This window comes from Simochromis diagramma, unplaced genomic scaffold (assembly GCF_900408965.1).
Source record: "Simochromis diagramma unplaced genomic scaffold, fSimDia1.1 OVJJ01000216.1, whole genome shotgun sequence".
Lineage (NCBI taxonomy): Eukaryota > Metazoa > Chordata > Actinopteri > Cichliformes > Cichlidae > Simochromis > Simochromis diagramma.
Genome location: NW_024386883.1, coordinates 17,696,541 through 17,721,225, shown reverse-complemented (window position 1 = coordinate 17,721,225; position 24,685 = coordinate 17,696,541). Strand labels below are relative to the sequence as shown.

General features: G+C 39.9%; 1 protein-coding gene across 2 annotated transcripts in view; it reads left to right on the top strand.

Moving 5' to 3' along the window:
- Positions 1-24,685, top strand: part of LOC120733999 (polypeptide N-acetylgalactosaminyltransferase 10-like) — a 113,043-nt gene that overhangs the window by 50,457 nt on the left and 37,901 nt on the right. For both annotated transcript variants that reach the window (XM_040032539.1, XM_040032540.1), the window contains exons 5-6: positions 19,833-20,018; positions 24,324-24,507. In XM_040032539.1, coding sequence (XP_039888473.1) covers positions 19,833-20,018; positions 24,324-24,507 — 370 coding nt within the window. The remainder of the gene's footprint in view (positions 1-19,832; positions 20,019-24,323; positions 24,508-24,685) is intronic.

The window sequence follows — 24,685 nt, the reverse complement described above, 5'->3', positions numbered from 1 at the left end:
ACTGTTGCCTTCAGCTGCTGTTTCACAATAATTTTTCAAATTTAGGATAAAACGTTCTTTCATTTTTTTTTTTCTTGCCTTCCTTCCCTCCCATTCCTTTCTCCATCCTTCTGTCTTCCTCGTCCATCTTTGCCTTCTTCTTCTCTTCCATTCTTCTTCTTCTCTTCTTCCTTCTTTTCATGAACACATTTCATGAAAAGTCATGATATATATAAAATTGTATTTTTAATTCATTTTTTTATGCAACTGTTTCAAAATGACAGCCATCAAATTCCAAAGAGGTCATTTCTTTCCCAGTTTAAACCAGGTTTTCTTTTGTAAATGAAATATGGGTTAATGAAACCTATAAATCACTGCGTCATGTTAATTTACACACTGTCACGGCTTTTTTTGCAGTAAGATACATGTGAGCATGAATAGCTTTATGTATCAACATTAGCTCAGTACAGCAAATTACATTAGGTGAAGAGCAAAGCTGAATTTAGTGCAGATCAGGCATCTAATCAACACACAGCTTGCTGGTTAAGGTCTCAGTCAATATACATTGATCTGACAGAGTGGATTGGTGGATCTTTTCTAAATTACCACCACTGTTAGTCATGATATGTGTACACTCAGTGCTGTGCACGCCTGTGAGAAGCTAAACGAATATAAAACTGGCCACGGTGATGCATTGGTGTGAGTCTTAAAATGATCCTGAGTTGTCATCGTAATGTTTTCTGCTTGTTTCTTCTTCTCCTCTTTTTTGGGACTGTGATATGTGTGATCTGTGGGAGTGATCTCCTTCTCTTCCAGGCATCAGATCAACAAAGCTCCTAAATCTGACTCTGGTAGAGCCTTGAGCCTGATTGGCTGCTGGGATTGTTGGCTGCGACATTACTAACCTCAATTCTGCTCTCTTCTAATCTCTTTTACTGCCGACATGGAAAAACTTCAATCATTAGAAAATGATTGGCAGTAAATATCAGTTTTCATTGTATTTCAATCAAAGAACAAGTGTTGCTCTTTTTTTTTTTCTTACTTTTTTTTTTTTTTTTTTTTATTGCCACTGACATTCAACAGTCATAAAATAAGAAATTCATCATAGAAAAGCAAGAGGGACCAATTTCCCCTCCTACAATGGTCTCAGTAGAAAATGATATGATGTACCCTCAGCACCTGCTGGGTTTTGATTAAAGCCTACGACTGAAAGAAAGAATTCTGCTTCTGGTCCAAAATCAGCCCCCTTTCTTTTTCCTTCTGTAGATGAGAGGGAATCTCATCATATGATCTGTCATGGCATGCCTGAGGTTGATTACTCAGCAGAGTACCACGCACACGTTATCGTTAAAAGAACACATAAAGCACTTTTATTTGGTAATAACCTAAATCATTATCAGATGAAGAAAAGAGGATTACCTTATCTACTGTGTACGTATAGTAAATGATTAAAAACACCATGACATAGGCTCCCCTTATCCTTAAAATTGCACTAATCAACACTTCCTTTCCTACAATAGATGATATTACTGCAGGTAATTTGATTGGCATTGCATAAAGTGATTAACCCACGGTGCATTCTCACCTGATCCTGCAGGTTCCCTGAAAGAGTTGGTTTTCCAGCTGCTTGCTTTGCCATTTCAGCCCTTCATTTTACTTTGTTTCACGCCCATTGCTTCTGCTAAGCTTTGAACCAAGTGAGAATGATGGCAGACAAAGTTTGTAACTAGTTGGTGAGCATAATGGAGCGTTCAGTGGCAAACAAAGAAATGTTTGGGTTTTTTTTCCCAATTCCGTATTAGGCAGCTGAGAAAGGTCATTGTTGAAGGATACTTATAAAAAGCTGTACTGAGATTTTTCAAAGAACTTTGTCCATTAGAACCAATAACACCTCCAAACATGTCAGTATTTCAACTTTGCACTTTTAACAATCACAGTTGCTACACTAGAGAAAACAGTGGTTGAAGACTGTAGCGCCACCAAACTCTCTGCAGCGATGTCATTGACCTTGAAATTGTTGCTATGAATCTAAGATCAGGTCTTTGTCTTTAACTGATAAATTGGCAAAAATGTACCGTACATGGATGTCAAGCAGTTTAACCGCCAAATGGCGTAGGCAGTTGTCAGCCTTGCTCTGACATAAGAACATGACCTGAACACAACCGTTAGCTACTAGCTGACTTGGGTCCCCTAGTACAACCGTCCCCAACGTTTTTTGTGCCACGGACCAGTTTTAATGTCAGACAATATTTTCACGGACCGGCCTTTAAGGTTTCACGGATACTACAAAATACAAAATACTACAAAATAAAATGATACGACCAAGACAAAAACGATGGTGTTTTGTAAATATAATAATAAACACAAATTCATGTGTAATTGTGTAACTTTATTATCAGCGTCCTCCTGAAATGCGCCAACGACACTGAGAGTAACATCCTCCCCTCTGCCCCTTAATGCTCTCTGATCGCTATGGTAACACGTAAATATTTCTTTCAAAATAAGAGACACAACTACAACACGGGAAAAGACCCAGGGAAACAGAGTTAACGCTAAAAACCCTGAAAACCATAAATTTCACACCAGAGCCTCAACTCTGGCAGCCCGGTACCAAACGACTCTGCCCGGGGGTTGGGGACCGCTGCCCTAGTGCAAAGAGATCTGCAAAGATTCTCTCAGATTGACTACAAGATGTTGGGAGTCTGCTTGTGTTTATACATTGGACGACACTTGTATGCAATCCTTTATCAGTCTGTCTGACATTACACCGCGGCTGTTTGGTGACAGATTTCCGTCCACCTTGCAATTGAAAGTGGTTGTTGAATGTTGAGGGTGTTGCACCCTTAACCGTCGACCAGTTGGTGATCACAACTGCAAATGTAATAAAACAACCAAACAGCCACCGACTTTTTTTTTCTTTCTTTCTCTTTCCCTTCCCTGTCCTGTTTTACTCTACAATGATTGAACCATGAAACTGTGGTAGGCACTTCAGCAGTTCGAATGAGTCGTTAATGTCCGATTTGTCAGCTCTAAAAGTTGTCAGTTATCACTTTAATGTTTTTTTCCTCTTAATGAAAAACTAAATTTAGAAAATAAAAGATTTTTTTTTGCTGTGTTGTTAAAGATAAAAAAGAAAAACTCAAAGGATTTTGATTTTGCAGCTCCATTCTTTCTCTTTGGCGTCTTATCTCTGGCATATTATTGTGCTCAGACATCGTCGTAGCACAGTTTCATTAAACCAGGCACCATGTGAGTCCAGATGTATCCGTCACTGTTAACTGTGTTCTGTGACAGTGACGGTCCCGCTCAGCAGGACCACCGAGCCACACTGCAGTATTCACTGGAAGCCTGTCACTGACTTGAGATTGATAGTTGGATTATTCCCTCCGCTGCCTGATGGGATCAATTAGACAACTGTCTGAAAAACAAACATAACAGTTGATAACACTGAATTTTAATGAAGGGAGGAAAAAAATCGTTATGGTAGAACGAAAGTATTAAACTTGACACTGATTGTATTCTCAAATGTTTAGTGAACGGCTCTAATTGTCTCCAAACATGTAATTAGTTCTATATCCTCGGTAGGCAATGTGTTGCCAGCAATTTGAGATGGCATGACACGTCCTAAATGATAGTTATCGTGTTTTGGCAGGAAAATGAAAGTGCTGTGTAGAGGCAGGTGATAAATGGGCATGGGAAATACATTTACTCACAGAGTGAGACAATCAAGAGGCGTGAAACAACATTCAAAGAGGGGAAGATTGGTGAGAGTTAATGGGAATGACAATGTCAGAGATGTGAGCTTGGTGCTTTGTAGAAGAATGAAGCAATTTATGACTTTCATCAGACCATATTAGTGAATACCTTGGACATTAGGTCGTCTCTGGCACACCTGATGGTTGGCCATGGTTGATAGATTGGACTGTAAAAGGCACCTTCACATTTGAATGAATACAATGGATAATTAGAACAGAGGTTTAAGAGAAATATGTATAGAAGAGGCCTTTTTTTCAGTATGCATAATTTTTTTTTTCTCCACTTTTAAGTGTGAGATCAGTGTTGACTTTATATTTGCAAGGACATCTGAGAACATCAGGACCTGAAAAGGGAGCAATTAAATGCTAGTGCCTGGCAAACATTGGCCACTTTGATCAGCGTACTTTACTGACACTGCAATATCAATTGAGAACTTTAAATTTGGGAAAAAAGTCCCCCTCTTTTGGGGGTTACAGTTATTATAGTCATCATACACATTCCTTTTCCCCCGCACCCTTAAAGGTAAGAAAACGAAACCTTTTCGGTGGAACTCTGGTTACTGTCAATCATTTAAATGCATGAACTGTTCCTCTGCCTTAGTAAATGCTTTGAGTCATTGGTGTCAATAAGTCCTAGAATTTCATAATGGCATTTCCATTTGAGTGGATAGTTTGAAACAATCAATTTTGTGTCTTTTTATTTCCTGATTTAATACCCGCTGTCTTTTTAGATAGATGGCATACTTTTAGTTTTATAGAACATTACTGGGAGAATCACTGCAGCTTTTTTTTTTTTTTTTTTTTTTTAAGTCGCTGGAAGTCGAGCATATTATCTGACAGGATTGATCACAGGAACATAGATTAAAAAATGCAGTGAGATTATTTCATTCCTGTATATTTGATTTGATTTTTATTGAACCCTGACAGTTTGTGCTGCTGATGGGAACCTTTGAACACTCCCCAGACAATAAAGAGCCAGAAATGCATAGTGTAAAGCAGGGCTGCAGATAAACCACTTAGTTACTTTGGGGTACTTGGTTATTCTAAGCACTGAATGAGTACTTGATTATACAGTGTCAGTTTTACCAATGAGAACCTACTTATGCTTATAAGAGACTATAGCATGAAGTATGTGCTGTTCTACTGGGTCAAGTGTTGCAGGGATCTTTCAATAGGTTGGTTGTGCTGCATGTAAATATTGTCTTAGGAGGGTTAGAGAAAGAGAAATTTCCAAAATGTCCAACTATAATCTGTTTTCCTCTTTATTGAGCAGGCTAGAAAGTCCACCTTCAGAATTGGTTTTGGTGTTCTTGCTATTGTTTTGTGGCACATTGGGAACTGGATGAAACACACATCTAAAGCATATCATTAAACACATCTCTTACTGTTTGGCTACCATCTTCTTCTTACTGTGAGGAGTCTCCACATTATGTGGCTCCCTCACACTATTCCTAACATCCACCTTTGTTACACCTGCCCTCTGTATGGCCCCTTACCGACACTCAAGAGTCTTCGGTGGTTTCTTTTTCTCTTACCTGGTGTTTCAAGTGTCCTTTCCAGTCTATCCACTGTCTGCACATGTCCAGACCATGTTAGCTTTGCCTCTCTTACTTTTTCTCATAACTCCATAACCTGAGCTGTCACCAAGGACTCATCTCCCACTCCTCCCACTCGTCTACATTTACTACCTCTACTCCTTATTTTACCGTTACATCTGTTCTGTGTTGCTTTAAGTTTTATTCCTCTTCTCTCCAGTGCATACCTCCACCTCTGCAGGTTCCCAGCATCTGTTCCCAGCTCTCACTACAGATCAAAATGTCATCTGCAAACATCAGTCCATCGAGACTCCTCCCTGACTTCGTCTGTCAACCTGTCCATCTAACTGCAAACAAAAAGGGGCTCGGAGCCAATCTCTGATGGAATCCCACCCCCAGCTCTATTCAATCTGTCACTCCTTCCGCATACCTCACCGCTGCCTCACTGTCCTCATACATGTCCTATATCACCGTCACACACTTCTCTAGATCCACAGAGACTCAGTAGTAGCGCCTTCTGACCTGCTCTGTACTTCTCCATCAGCACTCTCAAAGCAAACATCACATCTGTAGTGCTCTTTCTCAGCATGAAGCCACACTGCTGCTCACCTCTCTCCTTAACCTAGCTTCAAAAACTCCAGAGCTGCTTTGCATGTTGAACTGCTCTCTCTGCAGAGCATAATTGCCAACAATTCACTTCACAGTTGAGAGCAACATTGGGCTGACACAGCTACTCTATATATCATTAATAAAGGTTGACGGGTCCTGCAAAAGTCTTGGAGCTTTCTTTTTACAGTTACTACGATGTGGTGCATCTCATGCCTGGGTTCTACTACTTTGATGAGAGCACAAAAACTCATATTATCTCCAACTGACAACAGCTGGTCAGTGTATTGAGTAAGAGCTTGTTATTTTCACAGGCTGGGAGTCGTCTCTGGACGTTTTCTTTGGCTTCTTCAGTGCTTGCTGAAAAGCTGCCTGTTGTCGTTTCCTACTGTATGCTTTAGTAACTCCTTAAACTCTGCGTTTATTGAAACTGGCTTTTCAGATGTGTTTTTCATTCCTGTTTTTTGACATTTTAACACAGAATAGCAGAGCACAGGATTTTCTTTATATTTAGTCATTGGTAGTCTTACAAATATGCATGTGAGTAAATGAGACTGGCACAGTTTCCAATTCTGCTATTTTGTGGTAAAGATAATTGGCTTGAAGAAACTAGGAAATGATTGCTCAAAGTACTGACCAAAATAATGAGCCAATTGATGTACAAATATAGGTATCAACATGACCCTGCTGACTATTATTGGCACACTGACTATTATTCATCATTTATTTCATTTGTGATACCTGAAGAACTTTAAAAGTAGCCTGTTATTTCTGTAAATACTTCCTTGTTACCTTTGAACAAATAGGGGAAGAATAGAAACAAAATCAAAACAAAGACCAGGATGTGAGGGGAAAAATAAAAGATTGATTGGACAGGAGGTTATTCGTTCTGTATCAGTATTAGCGGGCTAGCGCTGAGAGCTTCTGTGACAATGATTGTGACAAAATTGAGTAGCCTGTTAGCCCTCAACGTAGTGAAGGACAAAGAAGACAGACGGCAAAAAGAGAAGGATTTAGAAGGACAGAAATAACACAATAGGGCAGGAATCCATTGTACACAAACAGTGTAATGTCAGGAGACATGGATATTCTGTGGACAAAGATGCCTGCGGTCTCAGTGAAACCAGTTAGACCTGCCAACCTGCCCAGCTACAGTAAATGATGAGCTTCAGCTTGGTGAGAGGAGAGAGGGATGAAGGAGGAGGGGTGGCGGTGCGGGGAGGTCAGCTCACTCTTCATTAGGCTGTAATTGAATTTCCACAGCCCGTGCAGGGAGGATGTTCAGCTCTCGCTCTCCCTGCAGGGGACTGTTGGCTTGCTCCAGCTTCCCAACCTCCCCAGTACTTTCAAGGTTAGCTCAGCTAATGGGCTAGTTTCTCCATGGATTTTTCTGCACGCCATCTGTCATCTGCATGTCTGACCATGTAGGCGAGCAGGTACACACTCCATTATGTGATGCTGTGGTTATAGAGTTACTAGAGAAAGAATACAGTAGGGGTGGGCAAAATAGCCCTAAAATTAATATCACCGAATTTTGAGAATTTACACTAACAAAATTTCTGAAATGATATAAAAAGCTGAACAGCGTTTTATTGATGCTCACAGCATGCAGACAGCAACATAAGTAGATGCATTAAGTAAAGGCATTTTCCATTATTCTTTTCCAGTGAGCTACTGTCACTGATGACATTCTTCCGAATTTGAAATGAGAATCTATTGAAACAAGATGCACCAGCAGCATTATAATGTCATAATGGTGAAGCAGCAGAAATCAAATGTAAGCACAAACTGTAAAATAACTGCTTAACACAAGTTTATCCATAACTGTCACATAATAAAACAGAAACATTTTGTACAGCTGGGATGTTGCATCTTGGTTTGAGCTTTTTAACCATTTGCTTTAACGCCCTCCTTTACGTCAGTCATTTCCATCCACCTCTCATGTCATATGGAGCGCATCTGAGTGCTCCAACGACTGGTGGAGTCATTTTAGATTTGGGTTGCAAAAGTTCCTCAAGTAGTCAAAGTTTGTTTCCACTTTTAGAGGATCATTTTCTTCCAAAGTACTGTTTTGTTGGAGGTTGTTGAAGTAACTCTTTCCTGGCACTAAATCGCTATCGGAGGCTGACACGCGGCTGTTGCTCTGATATGCCCGGCCTGGTCTTATTGTTGTGCGCACCAGGAAAGGCATGGTGTTGCTATAGCAATATTATTGCCATTACGATGACATTTTTATATTATGTAAAAGTTCATTGTGAAATAATCATAGAAGATATGATATGGAGCAGCTTTACTAGGAGTGCAGAAGGCCACCTCTGTCCTGACTCAGAGGACTCAGCAGTGTCTTATTGTTAAAGCTGTTCACAGACTCCAAAAATGAGTCTGTAGGTGGCCTGCATCTAAATCCTCAAGTGACTTTGAACGGTTATAAAAGAGAGTTGGTGTAAATTTTGTATTTTCTTTTTTGTATTCATTGATAATGTGCAAAATAGAACTTCATAAAGCTCTGCAATCTTTGTCTTTGTTTTTCACTGGTGGTAGACTATGGTACGGACTATGGTAGATTAAATGAATGAAAAAGTGCTAAATAATGTTTTAAAACATGAAGGTCCAGTGGGACACAGGCAAATGTCTCCTGGCTGCTAACCCTACAGAACTGGAAGCTATGCCACCAGTCTCTTTCAGTCTCCTGACTAGATCCTTACGATGGGCACGTTACCTCTCTGTGGTCGGTATTGTTTTAGCCAGTGCAAAGAAGAGCTGCAGGCAGCAGCCTCAAGGAATGGAGACTATACTTTAAAATCCATATGAATGGTGTACAGCATGTGCTTCTGAGAAGGTGACCCCAGTCGTTCTCAGTGTTCTTGTCTGCATTGCTCACCTGTCATGTCATGTTTAATTTGGGGGAGCTAATGTTGTTTCCCTAATAAAGCTGTTTTGAGGGCCAGGGGGTAAAAGGCGGTGCTTTTTGTATTTCCTTTTTTTTTTTTTTTTTTTTTTTTTTTTTTTTTATACACGAGAGGCTGTGCGAAGTAGTGGAGCGTGTTATGTTTTATCAAGTGTTTGCCTTTTTAATTGGCGTATGCTTTAGAGATGAGAGCTGTTCTCTGGGGAGGCTGACTTCATTAGCACCTGTAAGCATCCAGATATGTTGGAGAAAAGTGAAAAATTGAGCGAGACAGAGAGCGGCACATAAAGATCTTTGTCTTCCAAAAATTCTTGCCACAAAAGATTTCGATCCAAAACGTGTCCAGTGTTCTGTACCCAGCTGTGACTTACAGGATGAACACCACCACACAAAAGTGAAATATTTTGCGTGTTTCTTTTTTTTGGGGGGGGGGGTCGTTTCCAAAGGGGTTGTTACTCCAGTTATGTCTTATTAAAATTTTAATTGAGAATAGCACTGCTGTGCAACGGATCATTTGCATGTATATTAGTGCAAATGTCTGGCACTCTGCCAGTGTAAAGGAGGCAATCTTAATATCAAAATAATTATCCATATAGGTTAACAGTTGAGCACAAAACAAAAGAGAAGGGGAGGAACGGGGGAGAGAAATGTACAATGATATGAAAAATGGTCAATAATACAGGGGATAGTTTGAGCTGGAGAGCTGTTACTGTGCTTTAATGGCCTTCTCTGGAGAACAGAGCCCATTTGTCTGCTGTGCAATTTGGAGAAGGAAGAAACTCCAAAGTAAGCACCTGGAACAATTAGTGGCTGTACGCTAGCTGAATGTTCAGCTTTTCACCAAATCTGAGACGTGACATTCGTCTATCCTGGCCTGAAAGGAGACGCTACCGGTAGACTGCAGCGAGAACTGCCAGCATCTGAGCCAGACTCTCTCTCATCGTGGTCACCTAAATGCACAGTAATGGCAGGTTTTGTAATAAGGCAGATCGCGCTAACATAATATGCACTGTTAGTTGATTATTTACCTGCTACATTAACGGGAGAGGACGTGCAAATGTTACCGCTGCTGCTGGGTTGAGATTCACGAGTCCGGAGCAGAATTTAAAACATGACATTTAAGGTTATCGTGTGTTTTGTGAGCAAATGCTTTTGCATATTCGTAGTGTTTCCTCCCTTAAATGAAATATCTACTTTGCAAGTTGCCCTGTCGTCATCCGTTCTCGTAAAGTATAATCAAACTTTTGAGCGTTTGAGCCGGCATGTTTCCTGCCAGGTAAATGACGCTCCGCAACGTGGTGACGTCATTCGTGGCGACTGGAATCGATAAGGGAATCGTTTGCAAAAATGGCAAACAATTCCAAGGAATTGAAACAGTGGTTTTCGATACCCATCCCTACTCCCATGCATATTGGTGTAACACTTGCTGCAGTCTGAGACTGTCATGATAAATAGAACTTACCTTTAATGCACACCAAGTCACGTGATCCCTCCTTGCTACAGCAAATGTTCCCTCTGTTTTCTTCAGGGCAGAGCTATTGTTTACTGGTCGCTTTATGTTACTAACCTGACCTGCAAACTTAGGGAAGTGACTAACAGAATAAGATGAGCAGTAGAACTGCTTCCCTGTGAAGCAGGGGTGTCCAACTCCAGGCCCCAAGGGCTGATGTCTTGCAGGTTTTAGATATCACCCTGGGTCAGCACAACTGAATCAAATGATTAGCTCATTAACAGGCCTCTGGAGAACTTGAGGAGGTAATTTAGCCATTTAAATCAGCTGTGGATCAAGGACACATCAAAAACCTGCAGGACACCGGCCCTTGAGGCCTGGAGTTGGACACTCCTGCTGTAAAGGGTATATGGTTTCAGCGAGGGTGAGGAACTTGGATATTTGTGAGGGACTCAGATTTGAGCTGGTGCTCCTTCCACATTGGAAGAATCCAGTTAAGTTGCTTCTGATCTCCTGGACACCTCCTAGGTTTGGTGTTATCGGCATGTTCGCCTGTTTGGAGGCGGGGAGGGGGGAGTTCAATCCTTTTATAACAGGAAGTAACTACTAGGAGGGAATTAAAGAAGAGACTAGAGAAACAAGATTATAGAGCTATAAATATTTTTTTTTTGGCAGATCAAGAACTAGACAGTCAAATTATGTGACAACAGGGGGCAGCTGACATATCTTTAATCCCACATAACACTTCTTCAAAACAGACAATTAAGGAAGGCTTAAAATCACAAATCAAACCAATAAGTATATAAAACCCTTCCGTTGACACTCAAAAGAGAAGTGTTTGTGTTTTAGTTTGCATCATGTGCATTTGTTGGCATGAAGGTTTTTAAGCACACATAATAAGTGTTATTGAAAAATGACTTATTGATCCAAACATCCAGCGTGCCATCACGCTTTGCCATTTCTTTCCTTTATTCCTAAACGGCACATAGAAGAATACAAAGTGAGCAGTTTGATGGCTGTTGTTGTTTAACAAATAATAAAGCACATCATACAAAGACTAAAGAACTGAAGCATAGTTTTGAGAATTGATAGTATGAAAAATATTGCCTATGCCAAAGGAAAACAGCATTTGTTTCCCTTCTGAATTCTTCTTCGCTGGGCCTGAAACAAAGGTTGGCTTATGAAAAAGCCAAATGTAGTTGAGCCATCATGTTCAGACTGTTTCTACTGCTTGACTTTTTCTGCACTTCTGAGTTTAATTGCTTAAAAAAAATCACATTGGGAACCAAAAGCTTATATTTTCAATAAAAATTTTTTTTGCTATTCCATTGTCAACAGAACCTGGATGATGGTATCTGTGACAAAACTTAAATTCTCAGGTCCAAGCTGGCAGACCGTGGAAATGACTCTCAAGGACTAACAATCCCCACAGGGATATTTTTATAGCAGTCGACAGCAGCAGTACGGGGCTGCTTGACAGGATGAGGTTTGGAGATTTAGAGTGAGCACAGCATCAGTGCTGCCACGTTAGCAGTGACTCTGTCTTTGTAGCTGTTGCTGTTCTGTCTGTTTGGCCACTGGCTTCCTCTGTCATATCAAATGCTCCCACTTCTCCACAGTTTCATCTTTTTGTATTGTTTACATTTATTTTTGTTTTTTGCGGACTACTTCTACAGCTTTAAGTGCAATGTGTAAGCATTTAGAGAGTTGGTCTATTTCAGAGAGTAAACATGGAAAACAGTCAAATGCATCAATGTATGCATATTCCTTTCTCACTGGTCCAATCTTCCCAGAAAGCTCTTCACACCCTAATAATATGAGTTTGGTTTGAATTATAAAATGTTTGATTTTTGCTTGTAGCTAGTTGGAGAAATTTATAAATTCAGTGAATCAATATGTGAAGCATTTATGATTCCTTCTGGGCCAACATGGAAACTATTTTTTTAACCAGTTTTGCCATTTGGCTCCTTTCTGCTGTTTCTGTGGATAGAAAAGCAAAACATGGTCTGAATCAGGGCAGACTGACCTGATCAGAAGAGCATGCCCTCTGCTAATGCCTCGCTTTTAATGGATTCCCTCTTAGACGCACTGACTGAATTTTTTTGCAGGCTTGACAGTTGGTTAGACATGTAAGAGGTCAATTTCACTTGTAGACCAGAAGAAATGGAATGCAAGAACACATTTTCTTTAAAAAAAAAAAAAAGGAATACAGAGACAGGAAATTGTCCTTGAAACATCACCACCTATTACCTAGAAAACAACTGGAAAGCACGGATGAACTTTTAGCCTTTAGTCTCTTTAAATCCAGATTCTGAGCTTGCTTGTTGGTTGGATGAAGAAATATGTTTGACTGTGAAGGATATTATTTAGAGTGGGTCTGAAATAACTACGCTCTAAATGCGGTCCACCGATATAAAATCCAAATAAAAGAGAAAACCAACCATTAGCTGTAATAAAGCCAAAGTGGTATCAACCATTAGTGAAGTCCCTTCTTCAGGCTTCAAGGTGAACATCTGGGCTATCTTGGTGTTTTAAAAATGAATTAGAGCAATGGGTGGAACTGAGTCACAGAGGGCAGTATTTTCTAGGGGGTTACTGATTAAGTGGCAATAAGGTCATTTTCTGTACTAAAAGAAGTCTCCAAGTGTAATTACCTCCTGCCGGGCTTGGATCTAGTATCCTTCTTTTAAGGCAACATTTTCCATGTACATGGTCCTACATGTATAAAACACATCTTACTTCTAGTGTCCTATTTAAGGGAAATGGAAGAAACATGGAAAAACCAAAGAATTGAAATATGCAGGAGAACTGAGGCAGCCCCACAGAGGCGGTAGTGTTTGCTGTGAAGCAGGAGCTTGTGTGCCTGTGCTCTAAATGTTTGACAGTGCTTGAAGGCAGAAACATGAAATTGTCCGTCCTCTCCTTGCTTATCAAAATATTGCTTTCATCATTTTATGATGTGACAGCAAAGTGCACATCTGTAATACATCTCTTATCATTGGCTCAGTAGATATTTAAGCAGTGTATATTTTGTGTGACTGGGGAAGATGAGGGGGAGTGTTCTTGAAAAAGAAGGGGGAAAAAAAATCCCTCAGACTGGCTTATGTCATCACGGACTTTCCGTCAGCATCCTCCTTTTTTATGACTGTTGCCAAAAAAAAAAAAGCTGCTTCAGATGTTTTCAGCTTTGGCTCAAAGAGAGGATGTGTGATAGAGTTCACAGAAGCAGCCGAATATTTTGGAAGAATAAATTAGCAGCTTGGTTCTTTGGTGCTGTGCCAAGACTTCTGGGAAGTAATCCAGCACCTTGGAAAGATGAGATTTGGATGACACATTGGATTCACTCTAATTTGAGGTTAATTGAATTGAAAATCCCCCCCAGCTTCTACCAACACAACATATACAGGAAGGAATGATGAACTGTGTTATGGATGTGTTGGTTATTTTATACAGCTGGCGTTCCTGAACCCCTCAAAATATTCAACAAATCTGGATTATTGATCAGGATTACAGATGCTTCAGCTTTTTAGTCTTTGTTTTTTCTTCTTACTCTAAGGGGGTCTCTTAAAACTTTTTTTTAAACAGGTTGCCGAATAGCTACAAGTAATGTAGAAAAAGTTTCCAAATAAGAGTCAAAATGAATGAATTCATATATGTAACAGACAAGAGAAAAATTTGTCACATTTTTAAAAACAAATTAGAATTTTGGTAAAATAGCAATGTTAATTGTTAGCTAGAGGATCAACAATCAACCAAATTGGTAGCTAATTTAGTCCATCAATGGGTAAAATAGCTAAAATTATAAAACAAGAAGACTGAAATTTTTTTTTTTTTTTTTTAAATATTGACATTTTAGGCTAACAGTTGAAATAGCTAGCTAACAACCTAGATTAACTCTCAAACTTTTTAGCTTGACATAATGTATAAAAGCTTGCAGTTGGTCAGTAAACATAATGAAAAACTAGCAAGTGGGATAGTAGCTATTTAAAGAAGATGAAATACAAAGGCAACAATTAAACACCGGTTAAGACAGAAACCATACCTGTTAAACGGTAACCTGAAAGCAATGCATCAGTAAATGATGAGCTGTAAACGTCGACATACGGTTTAAACTGAATTTAAATGAACACATTTGCCGCGTCATATCCACATCAGCAAATGTTTAAGGATTTTTATCCATTAAAATGGGTAAATATGCCATTGAAGGCGGAATATTTACCCTCATGCATAATTTTCATGACAAAACTGCTCCATTAGACTTTTGTGATTTTCCCCCAACCCCAGGTTTCTCATGGTTATAATACAGGGGATTTTTCATCTTTATATTAAACAAAAGATATTGCACCATAAGACCCTGTACACTTTTTAAATGTTGAAAGGTAGTTTGTTCCAATCTTTGCAAATTTGCAAAGCATTTTTGTTAAGCAAAATGAGGCGCGTTGACGTTGTGGATAAAGTTAAGTTGATGTGATTAAATATTTTTATAGTTGATATTGTGATTTTTTTTTTTTTTTTTTTTTTTTTTTTTTTTTAAAGTGACTTTTTTTCTTGTTTAGCATGGTTTCTTTGCTATAATGTGTTTGGAAGGTGGTCTTCATGATTACTTTTGAGGTGCTACTAAAACTGGTATTTATTGCATGTACAGTATCTTGGTCAAATTCATATTAATCTTTTCTGTGATCTGGTGGTTCTGGGGCTGAAAGATCTTGGGAACCACTGTACCAGTTAAATACTTGCTCTGGTGCCCACGTTTCACCCTGACCTCTTCTTTTTTTTTTTCCTCCTAGTTTTATTGTTTGTGGTTTAATTCTAATAAATGACTAAGTGGAAGATGCATTCCTGGAACAGAAAGAGATTGAAGGCAGCGATTGTTTGTTAGTTCGGTAAATGGGGTCTACAGAACTGACCCCGGCATCGACGATGTCCGAGCCCTCTTCATGTCCTGGATTTCACATTCTAATAATGACTAATGTGTTTGCCGATGTCAGCCTGCTCTCATTAGAGTGATTTATAGCCCCGGCAGTTTTCAGTAAACCAGAGGAGCCGTATTCCAATTTATTCAGGTCAAATTAACCATTCATAATTAGACACCATAACCTTTCCCGCTTTCCTTTCCTAGTCTGAATGCGCTTTACATGAAATGCAAATGTTCATTGTTTAATCTCCCTGCTTGTCATTAGGGAGGCTATGTAAGAATCGCCCCATGCAGGGCAAAAGTTTAGCCTGAATCAATCTCCTAATGCTTAATAGCTAATGGGCTGATTTATTGCCATGTAATGAAGGTGAAGGCCTTCTTTTCTCTAATGGTGGCATTGACCCTATGGAGCCCCTCAGCCATTATTCCAATGTCAAAACTGTGCAGCTTATATTATTGCTGCAATGACTCATTTTAATATAAAGTATATCACCTATAAACTTACTAATCTCCAATTACTCTACTTGGCTGTAGGAATTATTTGAAAGATTTTACAAGTACAGAATTGGCAAGTATTCTGAAATCTGTTACATTATATTGATTTTTTTTATTATATAATGAGACCTGAAACACACACACACAGAAACATTTTGTATCAAGGTTGGGTGATTTTTTTTTTTTTTTTTTTTTTTTTTCCCCCCCCCCCCCCTCAAAAAAATTTCCAACCAGCCATAATCCGTCCAACCACCAGTAACTGGTGATACATTCATGGAGATGTATGTATCTCTGTGTCACAAGATTATGTTAAAGGCACATAAGTCATCAGGAGGGAGAACAACAGTGCTTATATTTTATCTCACTACATACATATTTGTCAGCCACAACATTAAAACCTCTGACAGGTGAAGTGAATAACATTGATCATGCAGTAGCCTCCTGTGAGTCTTTGGGCTGTGATATGTCATGCATTTTGAGGTTACCTAGGCATGTACAACCTAGCTAAAGGCTATTGTACACTCCTCAGTGTCATTGGCTTCCCCCAGCAGGACATTATGTTCTGCCACAAAACAAACTGCCCGGGAACAGCTGAAGAAACATGACAATGAGCCCAAGGCACTGACCCAACCTCCAGCCTCCCGCCTCCCCAGATCCCAATCCAATCTAGAATTGGCAGCATTCAGTGGACCTAGCCTCCTCCATAGAGGCTGCAGCCCACAGCCCACATGTCCCACAGGAGCTACTGCCAGCATTTTGGTTACAAACACCACAGGATATCCCCAAAGGTCCTGTTGTAATGCCCCAGACAGGTCAGAGGCATTTTGGTGGCGTATGAGGAAACAACCCAATGTTAGGCAAGTGCTTTCAGAACTTTTCCAACTATCAGAACTTATGCCAGTTTTAATTGGATTGAGAAGTGGGGCACGTCGGGTTGTCGGTCTATCACAGGACCAACAGGGAGAGACAGAAAGACCAAAGTTGGATTTCATTATCACTTTGCTAAATAAATTATTTCCTGGCTTTAAAGTATTTTTTTTTTTTAATATTTCAAATTGGATAGGGCTAATTAGAGCCAGACCACTTGAGGCGGGCTGCATCTCAATTGAGGCCTTCAGGATTAAGTAGCAGAGACCTCTGTGACAGTTTGATAGACAGCACCTCTCACTCTGGTCTTGATTACTGCTGTTGTCTAATTCGCTTTGCTTTGCTTTAATAATGTCTGATTGGGGAGTGTTTAGACCAGATCCAGTCTTTTTGGACTAGCTGGGAAATGATGGTGAATTTTGGTGTTGGGTTTCAAGTGATGAGCTGTCATCTTCTTAGCCTCAGTTTCATTAAAAAGTTAATGAAAGTTTAAAAAAAAAAAAAAAAAAAGGATGAAGGGAAAGTGTGAGGATGGAGACAAATCGGAGGACCAGCTGGCGTCTGGTTTGTTGGTTTTGGCCAGTTCTCCCATTTTCAGTGCCTCTGATGTCTGTTGGGATTAGGAGTACCTCTCCAAGAGGCAATGGCTGCCAAGCAGCATCAGAACAGAGACGAGCGGAATGAGGGATGAAGGTTGGGAAGTGAAGCAACAAAGGTAGAACAAAAAGTGAAAGAATTACAGCTGGAAAGAAACAACTGAGTGCAGAGATAAAGACACTGTCAGTCATTTGAGCAGCTGCAGATTACAGTTTGAAGGTGTGAAAGGACTGCCGCCTTTCCTCCTTCTACCCTTCTGATATTCAAAATCCAATTAGTGGACGTGTTAGAGGGAGCTGCTTTGTGACAGTGGGCCATTTGTAAGGAGGAACACTGACAGAGGTAATATTTTAATGTAAAGCGTATCTTCCTTTATTATGTATATAATGTTCTCTTTTCGTAGTCCTGAGAAATGTTCTTGTTCACATTTTTGATGTTGATGCAGAGAAGAGGTGCAAAAAAGAAAAAAAAGTCTGAGTCACACTGGACCTCATTCGTGTATTACTATGAATGATTTAGACTTCTTTAAATAGAGGCGATATAGTGATGGGCTTGTGATACGCCTGCAGAAATTTTGCTTGAAGCCTCAATGGTGTCCCTTCTATGTTAGTTAGTTCTGTGTTAGCTTTTTGGGGGAGCTGGAAGCTACCATGTTTGGACAAGAGGGTGAAGTACCAAAATGATGAGCTTGGATAGGTATTTGCACATGAAACTTGTATGAACAATTCACACAAAAACACTTGTTTTACTCTGTTAATTGGTGTTAAGAAACTATTAGTGCTAATAAAATGGTAGACTCTAACTTAACAGAATGGAAACACAACCCATCTTTGCTGTGTTTGAGACTTCTGTGCAGGCTTCTTTTTTTTAGCCCCAGAGATTGCAGCATGGATATTGTTCAATGAAAGCAGAGTTTGTTGGGTTTGCAAGGTCTTAACTTTATAATGTAATGTGTCCTAATATATTGTGAGTTAGCACTAAATAAATACATTTTTAATTGAGTTGGTCAGTACCTTAGAATGGTGAAGGCACACTTTGATCATGACTTCTTTCTTCTTATACAAAAAACCCAAGCCTCTGCAAATGATTTTTGACCTCAAACCATGTGCTCAAAGAGACTTGATGTGACATTTGTTGTGTTTTTGTTTTCTGGCGCTGTAGTTTGATTGTTTGGTGAGCTGGAACATGATCCTCTGCAGAGTCACTGTAGACGTCAGATTTGGAGGCAATGAAATCATTTGTCTAACAGTAGACAGACGGATTAAAAGACAGTGCTGAGTCATGTCTGTCTGTTGGAGACTATTTAGGAAGCACAATTTGTGTGGTTTGCTTTTCCAGTGCATCTGTTTTGTCTTTGCTCACAGTGGATAACATTATAACTGCGACCATTCACGTCCAGTTGGTTTGTAACATATAGCGTCTTATCAAGATGTTCCCCTTTTGAGGTGGTGTTAAGTGCAAATGATTTTTTTTGGTGGTTACTGAATATTTAAACAGAAAGTGAAAAGCACTGGATGGATGGATGGATTGAGATGGAGGGCATTCAGTTTTCTACTACAACACTGGACTTTCTGGGTTTTTCTCTGCAATGGTCGACAGCTTTAGAAACATTAACACTAGACAGATGGCCATTGAAACATGGCTTTAAGTGTGACTTATTTTTTATATTTATTGACCTGTCACAGCTGACTGGGCGTTTGAGCAGAAAGACTTAAAGGCTCCATTTAGAGCAGGATTGATTTCTGTCAAAGACGAGCTGTGATGAAAGATTGGAGAAAATGTGCATGTATAAGCCCCGTCTCTGATTGATTGACGCTTTCAAGTTGCCCTGTCTTTATATGTCGCCATATATATAGATACCCCCCCGACACACACACACACACACACACACACACACACACACACACACACACACCATCCACCCTGTTCCAGTGTATTTGCCATTTTAGGCGATGGAACTGACCATTTGACTGACACCTCACTCTGAGTTGAGATTTACTGTCACTGCTGCTAGAGAAACACGGGAAAATGGCACAGCTGCCATGCATAGGACCAGTGGCTCAGACATGAACTTTAATAAAACTCTTTGATCGTGTAATTTACTCAGTGAAGGGATTGTTGTCGGGAAAAGAGTCCATAATGGGACATTATGAGTTTTGGGTAGAATGAATATCATCACAATTTTGGCAGCAGCACTGTTTTTCTTTTTGTTTTGTTTTTTGTTTTTTTTTGTTTTTTTTATTTCTTGCCAAAAGGCTTTATGACCGCACATTAGAGGGGCTGATTTAATTCCTTTTTCATTCCTCGCAGTTGGTTTCTTCCTCTTGAGGGTAACATTCTGTCTAATGACTGCAGATATAAAAAAAGAAAAAAAAAAAAAGTCAGTGAGTGTAGAAAAGTAAGTAATATAAAGTTTTTCTCTGTATGGGTGAATGTACGTTATGATGTAGAGGCCTTAAGGGGGACATTTCAGTGTGGAGCATGTGGCAGCAGCAGATGTCGTGTTTGATGGTGACAGCTAATGGGTTAGTTTTCTTTTCATGTTTTTTGAAGAGCATTTTTGTTGTGAGGGTTTCCTATTTGTGGACAGTTTTCTGAAGCAGTTCATGCCAGTAGATCCGTATTTACCTGCACGCATTAACAAGGTATGATATTGATCCTCTCTATACCATTATGGCATTTTCCCCCTCTTTAAATTATGCTCTCTCTCATCTTATCTCTTCAGAACACCTTAAGGTGGCACTAGAGGAGTACATGGTACGGCTGCCAAAGGTTCGCATCCTGAGGACCAAGAAGAGGGAGGGTCTGATCCGGACTCGCCTGCTTGGAGCAGCTGCTGCTAAAGGAGAAGTCCTCACCTTCCTGGACTCGCACTGTGAAGCCAATGTGAACTGGCTGCCTCCACTGCTGGGTGAGGACTTCATTATTGAGCCATGACCCTTAACATGAGCCCGATCCTCAACCGGCCTGCACTGTGTGCCCCGGTCATCACCTTAGTGATGGCTACTCTTTACGTGTGACGTTAAACTCATTTTGGGGAAAAATAAAAATTCAAATTCAAATTTTATTTGTCACGTGCACAGTCATACACAGTACGATATGCAGTGAAATGCTTAGACAACTCCCCATGACTTAAAAAAAAAAAAGGCTATGAATAAGAGGAAATAAATATGAAAAATTAAAAAGGGTAAATTTAACTAGGAAGGAGTAAAATATAAATTAAGGTTAAAAATGAAATAACTGTACAACAAAATACACAGTATAGAACTATATAAGAATGTATGAAGAAATATAAATAAATATAAAAAAAAATATATATATACACAATAACACAATAACAGCAGCTGTACAAGTGTAAAAGTGTCCAAAAATCTATTAAATACGATTTAAAAAAAAAAAAAAAAAAAAAAAAAAAATAAATAGAATAAAATATACCAAAAAGTGGCACATTTGCTCGGCCAAAAAATTAGACAACAGCTCTCACTCTGCATTGCCTCATTACAACAACCATGATGTTTGTTTTAATGTTTCAAGCACATCTGCTCTTCATCAGATAATGAATGTTGTTGGTCATGTGAGCTCATCACGTGAAGATGTCCATTCAGAGCCCATATATTACATAGTTGCTAGATAAATAACATCTCAAAGTCATGTGTGGGTGCATTACACACTGTTAACTGTCTGAAATATTATTGAATCTCTGAATAAGTAAATAAATACATTTTTCTTTTTTGGATGAATGTAACACTTGGGGGGGAAAAGCACTAAAAAATAAATGAAAAATGAAATAAAAAATGAAGGTTGTATCATTGTATACAGACAGCCAGAAGCTGAACCAGCCAGACATAAAAATACAGGGATCATAAAAACAACTAAAATAACATCAATTTATTGATTGAGACCTTTAGGAGCCAAAGTGTAAATCCAAAAGTGTTCTTATTGTTAGAGTAAAGTGTTCTCTCCTTGGGAGATGTACATGCTCAGTGCCAGCAACGTCCTTTCCTTTGGCAAAATGGGTCAAAAGAAGGACTTGACAGGCCCAGAAAAGTCAAAAATAGTGAGATATCTTGCAGAGGGATGCAGCAGTCTCAAAATTGCAAAGCTTCTGAAGCGTGATCATCGAACAATCAAGCGTTTCATTCAAAATAGTCAACAGGGTCGCAAGAAGCGTGTGGAAAAACCAAGGCGCAAAATAACTGCCCATGAACTGAGAAAAGTCAAGCGTGCAGCTGCCAAGATGCCACTTGCCACCAGTTTGGCCATATTTCAGAGCTGCAACATCACTGGAGTGCCCAAAAGCACAAGGTGTGCAATACTCAGAGACATGGCCAGGGTAAGAAAGGCTGAAAGACGACCACCACTGAACAAGACACACAAGCTGAAACGTCAAGACTGGGCCAAGAAATATCTCAAGACTGACTTTTCTAAGGTTTTATGGACTGATGAAATGAGAGTGAGTCTTGATGGGCCAGATGGATGGGCCCGTGGCTGGATTGGTAAAGGGCAGAGAGCTCCAGTCCGACTCAGACGCCAGCAAGGTGGAGGTGGAGTACTGGTTTGGGCTGGTATCATCAAAGATGAGCTTGTGGGGCCTTTTCGGGTTGTGGATGGAGTCAAGCTCAACTCCCAGTCCTACTGCCAGTTTCTGGAAGACACCTTCTTCAAGCAGTGGTACAGGAAGAAGTCTGCATCCTTCAAGAAAAACATGATTTTCATGCAGGACAATGCTCCATCACACGCGTCCAAGTACTCCACAGCGTGGCTGCAAGAAAGGGTATAAAAGAAGAAAAACTAATGACATGGCCACCTTGTTCACCTGATCTGAACCCCATTGAGAACCTGTGGTCCATCATCAAATGTGAGATTTACAAGGAGGGAAAACAGTACACCTCTCTGAACAGTGTCTGGGAGGCTGTGGTTGCTGCTGCACGCAATGTTGATGGTGAACAGATCAAAACACTGACAGAATCCATGGATGGCAGGCTTTTGAGTGTCCTTGCAAAGAAAGGTGGCTATATTGGTCGCTGATTTGTTTTTGTTTTGTTTTTGAATGTCAGAAATGTATATTTGTGAATGTGGAGATGTTATATTGGTTTCACTGGTAAAAATAAATAATTGAAATGGGTATATATTTGTTTTTTGTTAAGTTGCCTAATAATTCTGCACAGTAATAGTCACCTGCACACACAGATATCCCCCTAAAATAGCTAAAACTAAAAACAAACTAAAAACTACTTCCAAGAACATTCAGCTTTGATATTAATGAGTTTTTTTGGGTTCATTGAGAACATGGTTGTTGTTCAATAATAACATTATTCCTCAAAAATACAACTTGCCTAATAATTCTGCACTCCCTATAGAAGAACCATGTTATGGAGAGACACATAGACCCAAAAATAATGACATTAACTGTGGTTCTGCACAGTTGCTACTCCTCTAAAAATCACAGTACTAAGAGCAGTGATGGGATTAACAGCGTTGCTTTTTTTTTCAGCAACAAGTAATCTAACTAATTACTATTCCTATCGTTACAACGGCGTTACCGTTACTAAGAAGAAAATGCGGTGCGGTCGCGTTACTATTTTTCAACAAACAGACGGTTGAAGCTGTGTTCAGCTTACTGCAGTTTATATCAGTTGCACGGAAGTAGCTGTAAGTAATCTGGGCGCTACAGCTTTAAGCAGCTGCGCACTCTCCCGCGGGCGGCAATCACTGTCTGTAGACGATCACTTTTTGGCACAACACCTGGGGCTAAGGGGGCAAAACAATCGCATGAGTGCTGCTGTTTGACTGAGGAAGAATAAAGTAGTCGTGGTAAGCCAATCACATGACCACTTCAAGATGACAAAGCAACAAGGTGAGAGAGAGAGAGAGAGAGAGAGAATTAAAGACAGCAGAAAAAGAGAGAGAAATAAAATAAAAAATGAAGGTTGTATCATTGTATACAGACAGCCAGAAGCTGAACCAGCCAGACATAAAAATACAAGGGATCATAAAAACAACTAAAATAACATCAATTTATTGATTGAGACCTTTAGGAGCCAAAGTGTAAATCCAGAAGTGTTCTTATTGTTAGAGTAAAGTGTTCTCTCCTTGGGAGATGTACATGCTCAGTGCCAGCATAACTCAAGCAAGCCACAGTGTGATTCATACGCTTGGTGATTAGCAGCTGAACTTTCCTGATCATGCTTTCTTGTAGCACTCGATGTTTATGCCAGCCCACACAGACATTTAAGCATACATATCACATTTTGAAATCCAGGATATGAGTTAGAATGAGTATTTTTTTTTTACTCATTATATGGGCTTGGACTGCATATGGTTTGCATGTAATGTGATCATGTGACCAGCAGCATTTGATCTAAGGTGCCTCTACTCTGTGTATTGCTGTCTGAAGGGCAGGTCTGTTTGTTACAACTACCCGAGGTGTGTGAGCTAAAATGGTAAATGTGCTTATCAGAAAAGTGTTTGATATCATTCAAACGAGAAGTAGGGTCATTTTCTGACTCCTGTGGGATCTAACCTGCTGTAGTCAGAGGAGTGGCTCCCTTACTGACGACTAGAAAAACTGCAGGTTTAGGACAATTTTACATCTGTACGCTGCTTCGATTATGCGCACACAGCTAATGACAACACAATGACACGTGTAAAATAAGTGAGCGTTATAATTCATCCATTAGATTTCAGCCAGTCACAAAGCAATAAATCTAAGCTAGATGGAGCTGAGAGATATGAGGCGATGGTTACTGATTTATACTGAAACCTTTTAACCTTTTTTCCTGTAAAAGTAAATGGTAGAAAAATAAATTAATATTTTGTAAAAAATTATCAATCATTTTATTTGTTCCTAAAAACATGTTTTTTTACCAATGGTAAAAGATAAATCATGGTAAAAATGGTCAGGATTGATACATTTCAGTTTGTAACACAGGAGCAAATTTTCATTGTGTACGTACACACACACACACACACACACACACACACACACACACACACACACACACACACACACACACACACACACACACACAGAGTTTCACCAGTTGTTTAAACAGCCCATCGACCCCTCATAACCTGCAGTCTGTGGACAGGGGGGCGAGTAGGCTTTGCTTGGCTGTAAAAGGTCTAAAGCCACAAAGCTTGGAAACGACTTTTCTGCACCATCTGTTGTCATAACCTGCTCGCCATCGTGTGTGCCTCCTTCTGTCCCTCTCAGACCGAATCGCCCAGAACAGGAAGACTATCGTATGCCCGATGATTGATGTCATCGACCACGACAACTTTGGCTATGAAACACAGGCGGGCGACGCCATGCGAGGGGCGTTTGACTGGGAAATGTATTACAAGCGGATCCCGATCCCCACAGAGCTGCAGAAGGACGACCCCAGTGAACCCTTTGAGTGAGTGACTCTGATACTTGGTTAGGGATTTTTTTTTTTTTTTTATACCCATTATCTGATTGTGCCATGACTAAATGCATGCATCTGTTCCATGGGTGGCCCCAGTGGGACTTAAAGCTTTTCAACTGGGTTTGTCTGAGCTGTGCACCTCTGAATGATTTACACCACACCGTGTTTA